This window comes from Notolabrus celidotus, chromosome 5 (assembly GCF_009762535.1).
Source record: "Notolabrus celidotus isolate fNotCel1 chromosome 5, fNotCel1.pri, whole genome shotgun sequence".
NCBI lineage: Eukaryota > Metazoa > Chordata > Actinopteri > Labriformes > Labridae > Notolabrus > Notolabrus celidotus.
This window is the reverse complement of record NC_048276.1, coordinates 20,439,871-20,459,742: the sequence shown is the minus strand read 5'-3', so window position 1 is coordinate 20,459,742 and position 19,872 is coordinate 20,439,871. Positions and strand designations below refer to the sequence as shown.

At 40.4% G+C, this 19,872-nt stretch overlaps 3 protein-coding genes across 3 annotated transcripts in view; 1 reads left to right on the top strand and 2 right to left on the bottom strand.

Annotated features, from left to right (window-relative positions):
• spns3 (spinster homolog 3 (Drosophila)) overlaps positions 1 to 1,591 on the bottom strand; it is a 26,832-nt gene extending 25,241 nt beyond the window's left edge. Inside the window, exon 1 of the mRNA XM_034683294.1 lies at positions 1,476 to 1,591. The gene's annotated coding sequence lies outside the window, so the exon portion shown is untranslated. The remainder of the gene's footprint in view (positions 1 to 1,475) is intronic.
• On the top strand, positions 1,206 to 16,829 carry ankfy1 (ankyrin repeat and FYVE domain containing 1). Its single transcript, XM_034683293.1, is given in 26 exon segments — positions 1,206 to 1,306; positions 2,963 to 3,170; positions 3,429 to 3,547; positions 4,571 to 4,706; positions 4,851 to 4,974; positions 7,038 to 7,187; positions 7,354 to 7,519; positions 9,612 to 9,816; positions 9,922 to 9,990; positions 10,212 to 10,414; positions 10,506 to 10,603; positions 10,743 to 10,815; positions 10,818 to 10,943; positions 11,084 to 11,182; positions 11,316 to 11,469; positions 11,839 to 12,007; positions 12,196 to 12,314; positions 12,460 to 12,616; positions 12,746 to 12,946; positions 13,042 to 13,218; positions 13,327 to 13,474; positions 13,665 to 13,755; positions 13,956 to 14,080; positions 14,183 to 14,329; positions 14,961 to 15,051; positions 15,175 to 16,829. Coding segments are annotated over 26 exon segments (3,498 nt in total). The 5' UTR covers positions 1,206 to 1,296; the 3' UTR covers positions 15,308 to 16,829.
• Positions 16,830 to 19,872, bottom strand: LOC117812500 (neuferricin). Its single transcript, XM_034683296.1, has 4 exons — positions 19,504 to 19,872; positions 19,145 to 19,285; positions 17,253 to 17,439; positions 16,830 to 17,127 (listed from the first exon to the last, which is right to left on the bottom strand). The coding sequence occupies exons 1-4, from the start codon at positions 19,751 to 19,753 to the stop codon at positions 16,956 to 16,958; spliced, it is 750 nt and encodes a 249-aa protein (XP_034539187.1). The 5' UTR covers positions 19,754 to 19,872; the 3' UTR covers positions 16,830 to 16,955.

Here is a 19,872-nt window from a genome sequence, read left to right as displayed (position 1 = left end):
CCAAGGTTGGCACTGGCACCCCTTGAAATCCTAAACTATGATTGGCTATTTGCCTTGTCAGAGTTGGGGTTTCTGTTAAAATCAAGCGGCAACCTCCGGTCTAAAAATATTGTCCAATGCAGAAGTGTTAAAAGCTGCAGTTCATCGAGGATCCGCTTGAGGCTGGCTCCGGAAATACTGGAAACCACATACACATGAATGGGAAAAAGACGATCTTTACAGCAGAAATAAACATATTTGCAGCCTGGTACAAAAGATGAGTGTAGTCTGAATAGCTCATTTCTCGATCCGCTCTCACTGTGAGGGGGGTGAATTTTTTTCTAACGCGGCAATTTCGAAGCTATTGACATTACTAGTCTTCGAATGAGAGGCACAGCTGCCTGTGGGAACACTGCAGCTGTTGGCTAGGAGGCTCAAACTCCACCTCTTTACGTCACACTGGCTCGACAGAAGCAATATGGCTGCTGCTGACGATTGGCCTCAAAACAGGTCTTCAGAAACAGATGGGTGACGTCACGGATACTAAGTCCATATTTTATACAGTCTATGGTTAAAATCTATAATTTAGGATGAGTTAAAAGGCTGACTGTAGATTTCTTTATTACTGCCCTCAAATGGGACTTTGAAAAAACACATTTTGTAAGTCCAAAGAATTAAGCTTAGAAGGTTTATGCCACTTTGTCATGTTTTTTTAAGTCAAAAGGAATATAACAACTGTTTAATACTTTAATGAAAGTAGGCTGTGAAGACAGAAAGGGTAAATGTTATTTATTTGTAAATGCACTGGCCACCCCTGCCTATGTGAGAGCCTCAGTTGGGCCACCCCGGTCAAAAAGCTCTGGACACGCCCCTGGCCCACAGCAAAGAGTTGACCAGTCAGTATGTTTGTCAACTGTATACCAGTATAATAGATAGGGACTTTTATTGATCTTAGTTGTAGCAGTGTCTGTGCCTACTGTGAATATAGATTTGGCCGATAATTAAAAAAATAAAATATTAAAAATTCTTCACAAAAAAAAAAGTTTGGCAGATGCCCCTGAATGCAACGCCAGTTTGATAACAGTTTATCTTTTTCAATGAACAGTACTACTTGGGTCAGAAGCTCCCCTACTTCTTAAGAATTAAACCACATTAATAATACCTCAGAAAATATAACTAATTCGGTGCGAGTAAAATAAGTGAATGATTCATGAACGTGTATTGATAATCACTTGAACGCAGCACCACTGCTCACTGCCTGCCTCTCCGTCTTATCGCGATAGAGACCGTTGGGCCACGGAGCTAACGTTGAGCAACATGGCGGAAGGTATGAGATTGGTTTTTTTGACTTATTTGGTCCACTCCCTGTTATCCTCGTATACTCGTTAAACCGTTGGACCGATTCAACTAGTGTCTCGGCAGTTTATTTAACATTACATTGTCTGTGGCTTAACATATGAAGCATTTCGGCTCTTGTAATGTCACACTCAGCTTACCAGTGCAGCTCTGTCGTTAACGTTAGCTCTCGTTGATGTTGCTAGCTGAAATTTTATTGCTACGAGTTTTTATTTTAGGCAAATTGCAGCTTTGCTACATAAACAAAATAATTCAGTGTTTACTTATGGAGTTTTCAGGCATTCTATATGAACGTAAAGCTAAACGTCAACGGTCAGGATTGCGTCAAACTGTCCCCTTAATACAGCTAATATTTAATTTCCATACCCGCCAATGCTCCCTTACTGTCACCGATTCGTTTATAATGATATGCTCTTCAAAAGAACACTTTGATATCAGTCATCCCTTATGTAGGGTTATTACAGAGACAGTAGGCTTCACAGGTGTCCCTCCCCGTAGGACATCACCTGGCAGAGGTGCCATGGCTTAGGGCATCACCTATATTTGTCCTAGACATGGGCCAAATATATGCTGTGGGTTCCTCCTTAAAGAAAATCTACTGACCAACTCAAACCTTAAGACCAAATACTGCAATCTGTGGTGGTTTGTGCATGGAGCTGCTCCATTAGTATTGAGCCAAACATGTGTTTTTAGACATGCTAAGTGTTTGTCTAAGCCCTTACTTGAGTGGACACATATCACCTAACAGTGCTCCTTTACATTATTTTGTATTGACAGACAGTCTGTTATTGTCTTTTCTTATCCTTGCTATTCAAAGTCTGCAAAAGAACACATCTGTTGTATAGTTTGTATGTGCAGTTGTCTTTGGACATACTTTCCAAAGCTTCAGCTTGCATTTGCTTTGCAAATAAATGAGCCATTCCAGCTTAATCCTGCAAAACTCAAGTGGATTTTATTATATTCTAAGAATTTCTTCACTATGCTTGGTCAGCCTTAAGCTGCAGCTTCACCATGCCGCCCTTCCTGTGTTCAGCTGGTCAGGTGGTTTTCAGAAACACCCCCCCATCTGATCCTCATGACCAGTAGCCGTGCCAATAAGGGTTTACGAGAGAGGACAAAGTAATGTGCCGCATCAGCATTCCTTCCTCACTAAAACTTTACTGGTTTAAAGGAAGGAAATGGGCCCCAGTGAAACTCACTGATTTCTGTTGAAAGTTTCCCTAAGAGGAAGAGAGAAAGCTCTGACCAAGCAAATATACGCTATTGAGATCCTGCTGTAGTCCGTTATTAAGATCCAGAATGTTGCATCTTGCATGCCTTGGAAAAGGGATGTTAGAAACCTTCTCAGGACAGCTTCTATGATACACAAACAGGCTTTATAAAGGAAAAAAAGGAACTTGTGTCATAATAAATAACCTGTGTACTGATCGTCAACAATTAGAAGAAATTTAAAAAAATACATTGGATGATAATTTCTGCAAAATCATTCCCAAACACTAGCCAATCGGGCAACCTTTTTAACCCTAGGGTGCATCTAAACTGTGCTTGGAAGTCTCTCTAACTGCTTTTTCCATCCCTGCCTCTTGTTTTGTGCCCTGTCTGTCTCCTGTACTTTAATGTGGGTCAGAGGAGGTGGCCAAGCTGCAGAAGCACCTGGCCCTGCTCAGGCAGGAGTATGTGAAGATGCAGCAGAAGCTGGCCGACACAGAGAGGCGCTGTGCCGTGCTCGCCGCGCAGACCTCCGGGCAGGGCTCCCCCAGCCCTGCAGCCACGGACACCTTCATCAGCCGTCTGCTCGACATTGTGGCAGACCTCTATCAGCAGGAACAGTACAGGTGAGGGTCATGGTTGAAAGGAGTTTTGTTTGATATTTTGCTACTGTGGTAGTCCTTTAATTGTTTTCATGTAGAACTGATAGTGTATTTGTAGTAAAGTGTGACTGTCCTGCCAAATATTGCACGATAATACGATTGTATAATAGTTATTTTGTGAGTGTTCTTAATAACATTCAAGTAGGATTTTCTGCCAGCTCACATTCAGGATGTTTGTTTTTTGTTTTTGTGTCTCAGACATGAATGTGTTTTGTTTTGCAGTGATCTGAAAGTAAAAGTTGCAGACAAAACACTCAGTGCCCATAAGTTTGTATTGGCTGCTCGTAGTGATGCCTGGAGCCTGGCCAACATGGCCTCCACCTCAGAATTGGACCTATCTGGTGAGTAACCCTGGTGTGCCTTTTACTACACACAGCAGAAGTAGCTTGGATCATGCTTAAAAAAAGCTAATGTCACTTACTCACTCCTTACTGGGTCAGCATGCTTCTGGGTAAACAGACGAAGACTGAATGTTTATTTAGGAGGAGATTATCTAGACTGTCAAAGTCCAGTATGTGACGGCTCTGAGGCCTGTTTTCCTCTAAAGCTAATCTGTGAGGTTTTATATCAGTTCATATCAATTAATCAATCAATCAGACTTTATTTATAAAGCGCTTTTCATACAGTGGCATTGTAACACAAAGTGCTGTACATAAAAACAACCTTTTAATAGAATAAATTAAGAAAAAGATCCCACCACCAGCCCGACCCCAAACACACCCCGCTATCCTAAGGTTAAGAACACAATATATGCAACAATAGTAATTAAAACAATGAAAATAAAATGAATACTAAAAAAGAAGTTGCTGAACAAACTGAGGAAATGCTCTCATGATATCTTAATGAGGAAACACTGGAGGTAAAATAAGATGTTAAAACTCAACACAGGAAATTAAAATCACCAAAATAAAATACATTTCTAAGATAATAAAACACTAAAATATTAAAAGAAAATATGATGCTATGCTTAAAATAAATAAATAAGTACATGAATAATAAAAGTAAAATAAAAGTGACTAAAATTTGAACTAGATAACAAATAAATATGTAAATAAATATAACTGTTAAGAATAAAACTCAGTTAAAAGCAAGACTAAAAATGTAGGTCCTGAGTTTGCTTTGAAGAATATTTATGCTCTGTGCATCCCTCAGATTTTTTCGTGTAGGGTGATGCCTGACAAATGAAAAATATGTCCAAAGAATTTCTGCTTTTTATTTTTGAATAATTACAAATGTAGTTTTAGATATTAATTTCAAGCTATTATCTCCAAGGACAAATGTGTAGAGAGCCTTGCATTCATTTTGATCAATGGCTACCATTGAAATTGTGGCAAAATGCCTAAATGTGATGCTGGGTTTTTCAGACTGCAAACCTGAGGTTGCCATGGCAATGTTGCGGTGGGCATACACAGATGAGTTGGAGCTCAGCGAGGATGATGCCTTTCTCATTGACCTGATGAAGCTGGCCAACCGCTTCCAGCTGCAGCTGCTTAGAGAGAGGTCAGCACAAGTCGTGTATTCTAAACCTAATGCTCCTTTCAGATAAACTTCATTTGAATATGATGGTTTTACTTTTGCATATTTCATAGGTTAACACATGTAGATTAACATCTCTAAAAAACATTTGTGTCTTTGCTTGGACAGGTGTGAAAAAGGTGTGATGTCCTCAGTGAATGTTAGGAACTGCATCCGCTTTTACCAAACAGCTGAGGAGCTGAACGCCACCACGCTGATGAACTACTGTGGGGAGATCATCGCCAGTCACTGGGTGAGAACAATAGTCCTGAGGCTGTGCTCCTAACCAACATAGAAACTTTATTTGTTGTTATGCGCATGCATTAGCATACATGAGTTTTTTTAGTGCTGTTCTACAAATTATACATAACTAAGGTTGCAAAATTCCGGGAATTTTAAAAGTTGGAAACTGTCCATGGGAATTAACAGGAATTTATGGGAATAAATGGGAGTAAACGGGAATAAACCAGGAATTCACTAAATTGAAGGTTGGCTCTTAATATGGAGCTTAAATATAGTTGGAGAAAATATATTTTAACTTAATCCTGATTTAAAAAAAAAAAAAAAACAAGAAAGAAGATGCTTTTTTACTTGCATGTTGAATGGGACTTTTTTGGAGGGAGAGCTGCTCTTTTCATTTAACATTTTGAATGGGACTTTGTTTGGATTGCATTTTTGTTAATTTTTGAATGGGTTGGGTCAGGGCTATGAGTAATATTAACTCAACATTCATGTTTTTGTTCTTCAATGAAAAAATTGATTTTTCAATGAAATATTTAACACTTGATAAAGTTCAACTTACAAATCAATCTGTTTTAATTGTATTATTTTGGATGCTCAGAACAAAACATATTTATGCTTAGATATCTTTCCATTAAATTACCTTCAATTCCCAGTTAATTCCCACTAATTCCCAGTTAATTTAATTCACATGGAAAGTTTCCAATTTGTAATATTTCCAAAATTCTCCAGCTTAACTTACCATGGAAATTTACTGGAACCTTTCCGGAAATTCACCGGGAATTTTCCACCCCTTTGCAACCCTATACATCACCTATCCTCTATTTACAGATTCTATAATTATATGTAGAATATGTACTCTGGGTAAGGAGTGTCAGCATGGGAGGCGTTCTGGTTTTTCTGTTTGCAGTATGTTTGTCTGAGTAGCATTGACCAATCATGTATCAGCAGGCTTTGATGAATGCAGGAAAAAACAGTCCATGTGGAGAGGATAAGCAGGCAGAACACAATTTGTGGTAGTGAAAAGAGATACCTGCGTACAAGTGCAGCTAACAATCCATTCTAGATCAAACTTTCTACTTGAGTCAGAAATCTGCTTGATGTCACCAAAGTCAATCGGTGTTAAGAAGTGTTAATGCCCTGGAATTCATCAGAAATAGTTGATCTGACCTTCGTTGAACAAACACTTCAAAAGTTGCGTTCTCCTCTTCTCAAGGACAGACCTGGCAAAGCCGGGTTTTTTTTGGTAATCATGATGGGTTTTTTATTTACTGAAAACATTTTAACTGCAAGTAAATTACAAGAATATCAGTCACTTTGTTTCATACCCCTGAAGTTGGCTAGGTTGTTGAACACTTCAATGGGAGATGTGATTAACCAAGAATTGATGGCGTTTACATTGACTGCTTGGTGAGGAAATTCATGGCTGTAGTCGTTAAACTGCTGGCATCACCAGAATTACAGAGAAGTTAGCATCTGTTCCAAGAGTTATATATCGCCTATCGTCGTCAGCCAATGGTAGCCAATGATTGCTGTTGAGTTCTGAGATTGTACATCACCATACCTCATTATTTTGCCAGATGCTACCATTTGTCTGAGAATATAACAATCTACTTCTTTCATATATTTCACCAGTCCTCCTGGGGCATTTCAATCTGCCACTTCTGAATCCACCATCAGCTTTTAATTTCCTGTGTTTATTTTAGGTGTAATCTCTTTGAGTTTACTCATTTCTGAAAGATCAGGGTCATTGTGTTTCTCATGTGTTTTCATCTCCTTCTTTACGATACAATAAACCCTGTTGTCAAGGTTGTTATGACTCTGTTGTAGAAAATGGCTCTGTACTGTCACCGGTCTCTGACACCCCAGTTTAATTTGTTCTCTTTTTATTTGTTCCTTCTTTATAAGTGCTTTCTGCAAGGGCAAGAAAATCACCACCTTAAGAGCCTGTCAATGTCAGATTTTGGTTTTTCTTTCTTTAGAAAATGGTTAACACTTGCTGACCTTTTCCATTGTAGGCCACTTCTGAGAACTTGCACTAATATTTTGTTGTGCTTTTTGTTTGTCTTTTATTAGGATGATCTCAGAAAAGAAGACTTCAGCACCATGAGTGCCCAACTTCTGTACAAGATGATCAAATCTAAAACCGAGTATCCTCTCCACAAAGCTATCAAAGTCGAGCGAGAAGACGTTGTCTTTCTTTATCTCATCGAGATGGACTCACAGGTAAGCTCTCAACAGATACTAAACTGCTCATGAGACAATGTTTTTATTTTTTTCTTGTTTGTTTGTTTGTTTGTGTAGTGCAACCGGCATGGTAGAATAAAGGTCTCCTGTTATGCCTGATCAGGTTTTACATTTGGATATTGACGTTGCTTTCTCTCATTTGCAGTTGCCTGGCAAGCTAAATGAACTGGACAACAACGGTGACCTGGCTCTTGACCTGGCGCTCTCTCGTAAATTGGAAAGTATCGCCACCACTCTCGTTAACAATAAAGCTGATGTGGACATGGTGGACCAGAGTGGCTGGAGCCTTCTGCACAAGGCCATCCAAAGAGGTGTGTGGGAGACATTATTATTTCATTTATGTGTTTTTTTGTTTTCTTTTACTTTCTTGATTTTTTTTCACAATATGTCCACTTCTGATTTTACCCACCAGATTATACATATTGTCAAATTATTTACAGGAATTTTAAGTTTCAGAAGGTCTGACAGTTTCATAACTGGGATGATATTTGTGGTCAGTACTATGGGTGTGAGGAGATGACGTGCTCTGTCAGACTAAAGCATCACCATATTTGTCATAAAAGTGATGAGCTGTCTCACGAGATCAGTACATAACACAGGATTTTTCTTGCATACAAAACAACAAGGCAGCCACCTCAGCCTAATTTGTTTGTTTGGGGGTAGTTTGTGGTTGGTTTGTTTTTGTTGTTTTGGCCTTCAGCCCTTGCAGAATCCCATAGTGTTCTCATGAAGTTGTCAAATGACTGGTGACTTGGTGAATTTTGATACTGTGATTGCGGCATTATACCAATTTGGTGGCTATACTTTATTTAAAAAACCTTAGAGTGCCTTTAAAATCGGCCTTAAAAATCCTGGATAAATAACATATTAGATGCTACCACTGTTGCATTTTAATAAATACATTTTTTTAAGTTTTAGTAATTGTATAGATTTCCATCATGTAAAGTTTGTGTTGAAATGCTTAAATGGACTTTCTTGTCAGCCTTTCTGTAATTACATAAAGAGAATACAGCTTTATGTTGTGACTGTAAAGTTTCATTCTGCAAAACATCTAACATAAAAGGGCAACAATCCTGGAACTCTGTACCTGTTTACTTGAAACTCGTTACAAACTTCACCACGTTTAGGAGAGCCACCAAATCCTGGTTCATTGAGCAACAAGCCTGCACTCATGTTGTGGCGGCTTTGCTATGGGTTTCGGCCTCCTTCCTTAGTTCAGAGGAGACCTGCGGTCCTGACGCACTCCAGTAAAACACAATCAGTCTGGCTTGGATCGAACAGAAGATGTATTACTGTCGATGGTGCAGTTTTCACAACAAAAACACGAGCATGATTAGGCTTATATCTGCAGTTAAATAACGAAAAAAAGAGAGCGGTCCAAAAACAATACAGCTCTCCCCTGTCTCATCAGCAACACCTGTCCCACGCTCCCTTATATCTCATATCCCGGGAGGAGGATCTCATGATATAAACATTTACGCATTTGAAATAAAACAGAAACTTAGAGCCATTAATCATTTCATTGTCCATTATTAAAACATAATAATCAACAAAATATGCAGAAATGGCTCTAACTCATGTCTGGTTTTCTTTATCGGTTGTCACTGTCAAATGTGTGTTTTATTGTATCTTGGTGTACTTATCCTTTTCTTTTTTATTTCTAACTTACTGGTTTAACTCTCTTAAAGACCTTCTATGGACAGGTGTTGCAAATAAGCATTCACTACAAACACATGATACATGCATTGGATGGCAAAGGAACAAGTCGTTCTTAGCATTATTGTCACTGAGGCGAGAGAGATATAATATCATGAAAATCAATAATTCTATTCCAGAGCTGGGGATGGCATTGAAAACATGTGTAGCCTGATGCTTTTGTATTTGTATTTACATGTTAGTAGTTTTCAGCTCAACTTGTAAGAGGATATTTATGCTCTTTGCTCTTACCACCTTCAGGCTACCTACATTTGGGAATGAAACTTCATGCTTTGTCAATCACTCATTTGCTTAATAAATCAAGGTCTTTTTTTCCCTATGATCTAACCAACATGCGCTACGAAAAGCTTCATTAGCATATTAAAATAATGTAATATCTTACCACATTTTCTCTTGCCTCAAGGTAAAGATAAATGATCTGTTTATTTTATTGGTTTAAAACATTACTTTAAATGGCAAGGGTTTATTACAGGAGTTCCTTGGCTTAATAGGCTTAATATGTTGATAACTACAGTCAACAGAATCCCTGTATTTAATAAGCACTTGTTGTGAAGCCTCCTTCTTCCATTTTAGGGTTTTTTTCCCTTCAAAACCTTGATAATTGTGTGAATTCTTTATTTAAAGTTTATATGCAGACATTTTTTTTTCTTCAAGCCTGTTAATCTTCCTCCTCTTCCACCTCTGCAGGTGATGAATTTGCTTCCATCTTCCTGATTCGCCACTCAGCTCAGGTGAATGCAGCCACAGTGGGAGCAGTCGAAACACCTCTTCACCTGGTTTGTTCTTTCAGCCCTAAGAAACACTCTGCTGAAGTGATGAGTGGCATGGCAAGTATTGCAGAGGCCCTGCTTAAGACGGGAGCTAACCCCAACATGCAGAACAGTAAGGGCAGGTAGGTCACCAGGCTCTTGGTTTATAAACTGTAGCAGTTTTACAGGATCACCAACTACCTCACAAAGTGTTGTGTTACTTCAGCTGTGTCTTTGATCCGTTGTAGAACTCCGTTGCATGAAGCTGTGGCATCAGGGAACGAGCCTGTGTTCAACCAGCTTCTGCAGTGCACACAGTGAGTTACATTCTGTTTCTGAGTTTGTTTCTGAGAAAACGTCAAACTGCAGTCATATTATTCAACAAATTAAAACTCATAGGATCAACACATATAACTACTTTACTAGAATGGATAATGTATCACTCCTTTTACCTGAAGGCACCAGTATGTGCCTGTTCATCATCTCACTCTGAAGATAATCCTGTGTTTAACCAGAGGTAATCTGTCCATCTCATTAGACTTGACCTGGAACTGAAAGATCACGAGGGCAGCATGGCTCTGTGGCTGGCCCTGCAGTACATCACCATGTCTTCAGACCCTTCAATAAACCCATTTGAGGATGATGCTCCAGTTGTGAATGGCACTTCCTTCGACGAGAATAGCTTCGCAGCCCAGCTTATCCAGAGAGGAAGCAATCCTGACGCACCTGACAGCACCACAGGTGTTGTTTCATAATCTCACATTACAGCACGTACTTAAACAGCATGATACCTATACCTCTAAATGCATTCTTTGTCTTTTATCCCTTGTAGGAAACTGTCTCATGCAGAGAGCAGCTCAGGTAGGCAACGAGGCAGCTGCTCTTTTCCTCGCCACTCATGGAGCGAAGGTCAACCATGTCAACAAATGGGTGTGTATGAACATTTGGCTACAAAGTTTGGATGAACAGACCTAGTCGACCAGTCTTTCCTTTTGATTCTTATGTGGTGATTTTTTATTGAGAAAGATTTCTTGAAATTATAAGTTTATAATTTAAACTGTTACTTCAGGGTGAGAGTCCGCTTCATACAGCATGTCGCTGTGGTTTGGCAAGCCTGACAGCAGAGCTGCTCCAGCAAGGAGCCAACCCAACCTGCAGACCCAGAAGGCCCTGTCTGATGATAGCCGTGATGTGGCTATGCAGACCCCCCTCCACATGGCCATCGTTCACAACCATCCAGATGTTGTTTCTGTTATCCTCGAACAAAAAGGTCAGTAAGGTTTTTGGACTTCCATACATTTATATACATGTAATGAAACAGGAACATGGCAGGTGTGTTAAAGTCTGCTATGTTGTCCTCAAATATCCTGAAACGGATCTGCTGATGACTCTCTTTTCGCTCTGTTTCAGCCAATGCACTTCATGCAACCAACAACCTCCAGATCATTCCAGACTTCAGTCTTAAAGACTGCAGTGACCAGACAGTGCTGGGCTTGGCCCTCTGGACAGGTACATAACATTGCACCTCCACAAACAAGTATTTATACAGTTAATTATGATCTTTTAGAATGAGTTTGGGCGTTATTTTACATTACAAAGACTGGATCTGTGTGTATGATGTGCAACATTGTGTCTCTGTCAGGTATGCACACCATAGCGGCCCAGCTGCTTGGATCAGGGGCTTCTATTAATGACACCATGTCTGATGGACAAACCCTGCTCCACATGGCAATCCAAAGACAGGACAGCAAGAGTGCCCTCTTCCTTCTGGAGCACCAGGCAGACATCAATGTTAGGTAATTTCTGGGTGATACTGCAGCTGTAAAAAATTTTTGTGGTTTTGTAAATTATTGTTGTGAGGCTATGTTTTCAGGTAGCAGACAGTACACGTAGATAGAAGTCAGTGGCCACCAGGCTGTGTAACCACCATCTGTTGTTATTTTGTTGTTCGAACCAGATTCAGTAGTCATAAGTGATGTACAGTAATAACACAACAACCTGCTGTAAGATGGGAAAGAAAATATTAGGATTTTTTCACTGGAAGAGGCCTCTTGACTGATCTGTCAGCACAGACAATTGATTTCAATATCCAGTTCAGGTTTTTAAGATGAAAGTTGTAAATGTTTTAAATATATTTTATTTCAATTGATTTCCTCTGCTATTAGGACACAGGAGGAAAAAACAGCACTACAGTTGGCCATCAGTAACCAGCTGCCACTGGTGGTGGATGCCATTTGCACAAGAGGAGCTGATATGTCTGTGGTGAATGACAAAGGGGATCCTCCGTTGTGGCTGGCTCTGGTGAACGGCCTGGAAGATATTGCATCCACACTGGTAAGACAAATGTGTATGCAATCAATTTAGTTCTGGTAGCTGAGATCATAACATCTCATCTGTGAACAAAACTGTAGCAGGGTCATCTGTCTTGTTAAAAGCCATTTAAACTGTATGTTATGTAGATCATTATTTTAGACAATATTTTCCTATATTTTGACTGTTTGAGACCTGTTTGTCACATCAAGGTGCGCCATGGCTGTGATGCAACATGTTGGGGACCTGGACCCTCAGGCTGCCAGCAGACCCTCCTGCACAGAGCTATTGATGAAAACAATGAGGTCTCTGCTTGCTTCCTCATTCGCAGGTCAGCCTTTCTCCTTACTATAAGTCTAAATAGAGAATAGTGATGCATGTACAGTTACATCTATAAGAAAAGGTTTTGACAAAGTTTGCCAATGAAAATTATGTAGCCAGCTATCTTAACTTCCTGTCTATGTATGTGCATATAGTGGGTGTGACGTGAACAGCCCCAGGCAGCCTGGCCCAAATGGAGAAGGAGACGAAGAAGCCCGAGATGGACAAACGCCCCTCCACCTGGCAAGCAGCTGGGGGTTGGAGGAGGTGGGGCAGTGCCTTTTAGAGTTTGGAGCTAATGTCAATGCACAGGTCAGTTCCTGTTACAACTCTGGTCCAATTATGTGCAGTGCTACTTGCACATTTTCCAGCTTATGCCACATATCTAATTACAAAGTGAGTTGTAAACAGCAATTATTCCTGTTTGTTTTTTTCCATCAGGATGCAGAGGGCAGAGCTCCCATCCACGCTGCCATTAGCAACCAGCACAACGTTATCATACAGCTCCTCATATCTCATCCAGACATTCGTCTTAACATACGGGACCGTCAAGGAATGACCCCCTTCGCCTGTGCCATGACGCACAAGAACAATAAGGCAGCAGAGGCCATCCTAAAGAGGGAGCCAGGTGCTGCAGAGCAGGTAGAGCTGACAGAAATGTGCCGTTTGTTTGATTGTAGCAATTTCACACAGTGACATTAAATCTCTCTTGGCATCAAACTATTGCTTCTTTGCAGGTGGACAACAAAGGGCGTAATTTTCTGCATGTGGCTGTGCAGAATTCAGACATTGAAAGCGTCCTCTTCCTCATCAGTGTCCAAGCTAATGTCAACTCCAGGGTTCAGGACGCAGCCAAACTCACCCCTCTCCACCTGGCTGTCCAGGCCGGGTCTGAGATCATTGTCCGCAACCTGGTACACACCTCAGATTCTTTCTCATTTCAATGATGTATTAAATCTAAGGGATTTTTTACAAAGCAGTGCAGTTGATGCTCTTCTTATTTTACATTTGTTTGCTTTCAGCTGCTTGCCGGAGCCAAAGTAAATGAGCTGACCAAACACAGACAGACAGCACTACATTTGGCCGCCCAGCAGGACCTGGCAACTATTTGTTCTGTGCTGCTGGAGAATGGAATAGACTTTGCTGCTGAGGATGAGAATGGCAATAATGGTACCATACATTTTAATCATTAGTCTTTTATTTCCTTATAATCTGGCATGAATCTATAAAACAAACATGCTGAAATACATCCCAAACCCAACACAACACATTCCTCATGGATCCAAAACAATTAATAAAATATAAATCAACAATAACATTTTAATCCTGTACCTGTCTGTTCTCTACGTGTTCTCCCCAGCTCTGCATCTGGCTGTGATGCAGGGCCGCCTTAACAATGTCAGAACCCTTCTCACCGAGTCCAACATTGATGCCGAGGCCTTCAATCTCAGGTAAAATCTGCTTGTGTCAGAGCCAGACTCTTCTTTAAGACCAGTTACAAGTTCAGGTCAGAACAGCAGTACATGAACATGTAGACTGTGTTTCTATTTTTATACCCTTTTCAGCACAGTATGCACATTATAAGAGGTTGAAGCTGTAAACTATAATGTCAACTCTTGTGTCTCTCTGTCATCTTGGTATATCTCATCAGGGGTCAATCTCCAATGCATGTACTCGGCCATTATGGGAAAGAGAACGCTGCTGCCATCTTCGAGTTGTTCCTGGAGTGTATGCCTGAGTACCCTCTGGACAAACCAGATAATGAAGGGAACACAGGTACTGGAGCATGCTTTACTTCTATTATAAGTGACAGTACACAAACACTTTCTTGAATCCAGTGCTAAACGTAGAACCGCTGTGACCTGTGTTTTATTGCAGTTCTGCTCCTGGCCTACATGAAAGGAAATGCAAACCTGTGCCGTGCCATTGTGAGGGCTGGGGCTCGACTCGGAGTCACTAATAATCAGGGCATCAACATTTTTAACTACCAAGTTGCAACCAAACAGTTGCTCTTCCGCCTTTTAGGTAAGTTTTTCACCTCAGTATCTACCAGACATGGACCGTGTATGGAAATGACGGCTCCTTATGGAATGATGGGCTTTGACACAAGGTTTTTACACTGCATCTATTTGGAGCTGACCACTAGTTAAAGGATCACATATTAAATGATAGATGGGCAGGACTTATGTAGTGCTTCTCTTGTCTTCTGATCACTCCAAGCGCTTTTATACAACATGTCACATTCACACATTCACACCACTGATGGCAAAGTGCCCATCTGTAATAACTAACCACATTTAGATACATTCTCGGACCCCTAGCTAAGTCATCAGGTGCAATTTGAGGTTCAGTGTCTTGCCCAAGGAGAGATGACTGACTCTACCACTGAGCCACAGCCACAGCCACCCCTGTAACTGATCCTTTCTTTTTTTTAAGTTATATTCTTGGGGCTTTTTTGCCTTTATTCCATAGGACAGCTGAGGAGAGACAGGAAATGTGGGGAGTAGAGAGCGGGGGAAGACATGCAGGAAATGGTCACGGCCGGGAATCGAACCGGCGACCCCTGCAACGAGGACTGTAGCCTCTGCATGTGGGGCGCTTAGACCGCTAGGCCACCAGCGCCCCAATAGCTGATCATTTCTAATCCTTTGTTTAGATATGCTGTCCAAAGAGCCCCCATGGTGTGATGGATCTAACTGCTATGAATGTGTTGCCAAGTTTGGTGTAACAACACGGAAACATCACTGGTTAGTATTTTATAATTTTTGTGTTTATACAATAATCTTTTTTGTTATTATTTTTACCAATATTTTAATTTGTGTCAAACTTTATGGCTAACTTTGTGCCTCTTTCTTCTCTGTCGTCTCTAGCCGCCACTGTGGGCGCCTGCTGTGCCACAAGTGCTCTATAAAGGAGATCCCTATCATCAAGTTTGACCTGAACAAGCCGGTGAGGGTGTGTGATATCTGCTTTGATGTACTAACTCTGGGTGGGGTGTCGTAAAACAGCGGCCATGAGCTCCTCCACACTCTGACACTGGCCATGCCAGGTTCAACTCGGCACAGTTATCCAGTCACACCAGGAGAAGGGACATCAGTAGCAGGACAAACTAACGAGATTCCCGGACAGTTATGGACCGTCATCTTTATAAAGTTCCAGTCGATGAAAAACTATTATTGTTCTAGAGGGACATTGTCTTTTTGTTTCTGTTTTGATCAAAGTATCTTAAATGGATATAACAGATCTCTAGGTCTGTGATGGCTGGACTGTTTGTTAATCAGTTTCCCAAGGTCAATAATGTTTATAAAGAATAGCTCTTATTGTCACAAGCAGGTAGCTGCTTCTGTATGTAGACATTTCAATTCAGTGATGAACATTTAAATGATCAAATCCACATTTGAGAGCAAGGATCACTGCTTCCTGTTGTTATGTTTCACCATCTGCAGCCTTCATGCTATGTGACCTGCCCCAAGACCAAAATTCAATGAGATCTTAAATTTTTATGAGAGCTGAGGCTGCTGTCAATAAAACGGAATTATGACCTTAGATCAGTGGATCTACAAAGACTGAACTATCAGCATGTTCTCTGTAATCTTTCATATGTCGCTCTCCTGTCATCTTGATTCTGTACTGACTGGTTAAAGCGTGACAGATGAGGAGGATTTAAAGGGAAAGAAACCCAACTCAATTTTTACAAGCACCATTTCCTAATGAGGTCTTCTCAAAGTAGATTCCTAATTATATCATTGAACACAAATCACTTTACTGTTAAATGTAACAGATGGCCAGATGAGCAATGAAATTCCTCCATGAAGTTTGTCTTATGTTTTCTGTGATTGTTCCATCATTTGGCTCACTTTTTAACACGGCAAACTTAAAAAAAATGTGACCTGAGAAAACCTCCCCCCTTATGAGAGGATCAAAAACAATTCTCTCAACTGTTGTTGTCCTCAGTTACAGAGATGCCTCTTATGCCTATGCATGTGATTTAATTTGTAGCCTTTTCATGTCATCGTCATAATCATAAATCATGTTTTAAAAATCAGCCATCAAATGATTACATTCCATTTTTGATCTGCCATGAGGTCCTTTGTAGGAAGTTGTGATCAAAGTCCCCAAATGTTGCCTCAAGTCAAGTTGTCGTCTTGACCCATAACATGTAACGCTTCTTGATTTCTAAGCCTAACAGGTGCACTTTATCAAAGATCACATGGCATTTCTGATCATTGGGGAGAATGTGGAGTGGAGGGATGGCCGGGTAGTGGGGCCTCTTTAAGTATTGTTAAATTGTACAGATAAATGTGTGATATTTTTGACCACTACAACTGTTTTGTACTTTAATGCAGTTTGTGCTTGTCATTGTGACAAACCTAAATCTTGCCTCTGTTAATCTTTTATGCACATTGTTTAATCTTTTATGCACATTATATTGTATCTGTATGCTCAGATATCTAGCCTGTCTCTTCCTGGTGTATCCTTTTAGAAAAAGGGAGGACAAATTTACATAAAGGTCATCAAAAACAAATGCACTGAATTCTCTTTATTCCACCTTTTTATTGTGCACAGTGTTTGCTGTGTTTCCCTGAGATTTGTACTGTTAAAAAAAATCTGTCCTCCTGTGGGTCCATTTTCTGATCTGGCCTAGAGTCTACTACTCTTTAACAGAGCATGACTCAGCATGTGGAGGACAGTCGTCATACTCCTGCAGGTTTGGATCATCCTCTGCTGCAGACAGGTCTTCAACACACACACAGCGAACACCAGCGGAGCCCGCAGAGAAGAGTTTACGTGGGACACCGGTCCAGCTTCTTTCCACTCCACCACTGGAAAAAAAAAAAAAAAAAAGTCTATATATCACTAGCCTGCCTGTGTAAACTGCCATCAATCTCAGAAAAGCATATGCTGTATAAGCTGGTTAATATTTGATAAGGCCAGATGTTTTCCATACCTCTTAGTGGAGCACCAGACTCTTCCTCCTCTGGCAGAGCTCCACTCTGAGTTACAGGCTGGAAACTGAATCTTCTCAGTCTCAGACTGGGCCTTCATTCTCTGGCCCTCTGCTAGAGATTTTTCTGTCTGCACCAAGGCCTCTGTGGGCTGCCCAGTGTTGCTGTAGAACCGGCCTATCAGCAGACCTGAAATTAAACATGTAAGGGTGGCTCCATCAAGGTTCAATCATAAGATATTGCACTTCAAAAAATGAGTTGCACAGATTTAAGTTTTACAGGATGTTTCAATGTGTCAACCAAGCTTGGGTCAGGCAGATGAAACAGTATAAACTCCATCATATCATCACCAGAACTCCGTCCATCAATCACATCACTCCTGTCCTTCAGCAGCTTCACTGGTTACCGGTCAAAACTCGCATCAATTTCAAGATTCTGCTCCTCCCCTTTTAAGGCCCTCCATAACCCAGCTCCCCCATACCACTCTGAGCTTCTCCACATCAACACACCCAGCCACACTCTCAGGTCTTCTTCTTCCATTCACCTCACTACACCACCCGCCCACTTGGAGTCCAGAGCCTTCAGCCGGTTTGCCCCCCGCCTCTGGAACTCCCTCCCACCAGACATCTGTAACATCAACTCTCTTTCCATTTTCAAATCACATCTCAAAACACATCTTTTTAGACTGTGATATTCACTCTGATTACACCTCTTCACTGCACTGTATCTTATCCTGTTAATTTAATTTGTATCTATTAATTCCACTATATCATGCCTTGTTGATTTTATCAGCCTAATTTTTATATTGTTCTTTTTTATAACTCTGCCCTGTATGGTGACCTGGAGTGCTAAGAAAGGCGCCTTCAAATAAAATGCATTATTATTATTTATTAAACTTCTCCAACCATTGGTTTGATGGATCATTTTTCAGCTATTCTCTACTGTATATCCTGGAAGGACCCGGTCAGAGCTAAATTCCTAAAGCAGTTGAGAGTTAAAATTATAGGCAACATTTTTTCTAATCAATACATATATTCAGTAATAATTAGACGTTAATGTAAGTAGCATATAGGAATATTTTTTAGTTAACAAAGCAGTTATGATTGCCTTATTGTGCATCTTTATACTCTACAACAACTAGGCCTTAAACAAAGAGTTATCCTTTGATGACCTCACTGCTGCTTATTGAAAGCATGCAAGGAGGATGTTTCAAATTCATCACAGTCTTAATATACTTTTCTCAGGTTTCATAAGGTGGTAGTGACATAATATAAAATAAATAATATGAAGACCTTGAATAATGCTCTACAACTTCCTTACATACAAGCACAATTGTGTGAGTTTTTTGAGGGACATCTCTTAGTTAATGGCTTAGTACTTGTAGGATATGTCTTGTGTCCTCTTTTGTGTCTTCTGAACTTTTGTGTTCATCAAGAACATTTTCACATCATGATAAAAACTTTAATTTGAAAACCTGTCGGCTTTAAGAGTTCTTGTGTTTCTTCTTTATTGACGTCTTGCAGAATTCCCAGTGCTTTGGCTTTAGACAGGTAGTCCATATGAAGCTTTTTGAGACGTTTCTGGATTGACTTGTGCACTTGAAAGAAACTGCAAATGTACAGATGATTCAGAAGGTGATTAATTCCTTTGCTATAAATAACACAATTTAAGATGGAAGCTTGGGGCCATAAATAAATGGACCTTGGGCCGCAATTGGCCGATGGGCTGTACTTTGGACATGCCTGATGTAGGGTTTTACCAAATTTAAACTACAGGTAGCCTAGAAAATAGTTGTTATCTCATCATGTTTATGGAGAAATGTATGAGCTGTATTAAAAACAAAAAAAAAAGGAATAAGAACAAAAAACATAGTTGGGTGTTAATCATTACATACCTATAGATTGGTAATCCCTCTGATAGAAGGCCAGCCAGTCATAAAGGGCCATCACCTGCAGTGGGGACAGACTGGACACATCATCTATTAGGCCACTTTCTGTGAAGTCCCCAGTGATGTAGGCCAGTGAGGCATCTTTACCTGAAAACAGTTCATAAAGTAAAGTACAGTAATCTTCTTAAGCAGCTGATAATGTGCTATTGATAGACTGGAATTCGCGTTCTTTGTAGGCCTCTAAGGTGTGCTGTTCACCAGCATAAGACAATGGTTAAACATCAACATATCTCTCTGTCGTTTAATATTGAGAGCTTTGGTGTAAACAGAAACACAATGACTCTGCAGAAGGAGAGATGAATCACCTGCCATGCCGTGGTAAGCACCGCCAGGTCCATAGTGCTTGTGTCCCTTATGTACATCAAAAACGTGTCCCAATAAAGCAAGATAAAGACCCTTGCTGCCTTCCTCCCCGTCGTACAGAGCTAATTCTCGTCTGCTCAGGAGCCGCACAGAGGGACCCTGGTTTGATTCATTTCCCAATTTAAAGAGCCAGTCCCAGGGTAGAAAAAACAGTGCTACAGATAAAACTACGACAAACACATAGCTGAGCATCCTGGTCAGTTAAATGGGTCGGTACATTATTAGTTTGCATTACATCCTTATCAAAAATCTGACAACAACCACAATAAATCCATTACAACAACGCAGGTGTTTCCGTGATGGTTATGTGA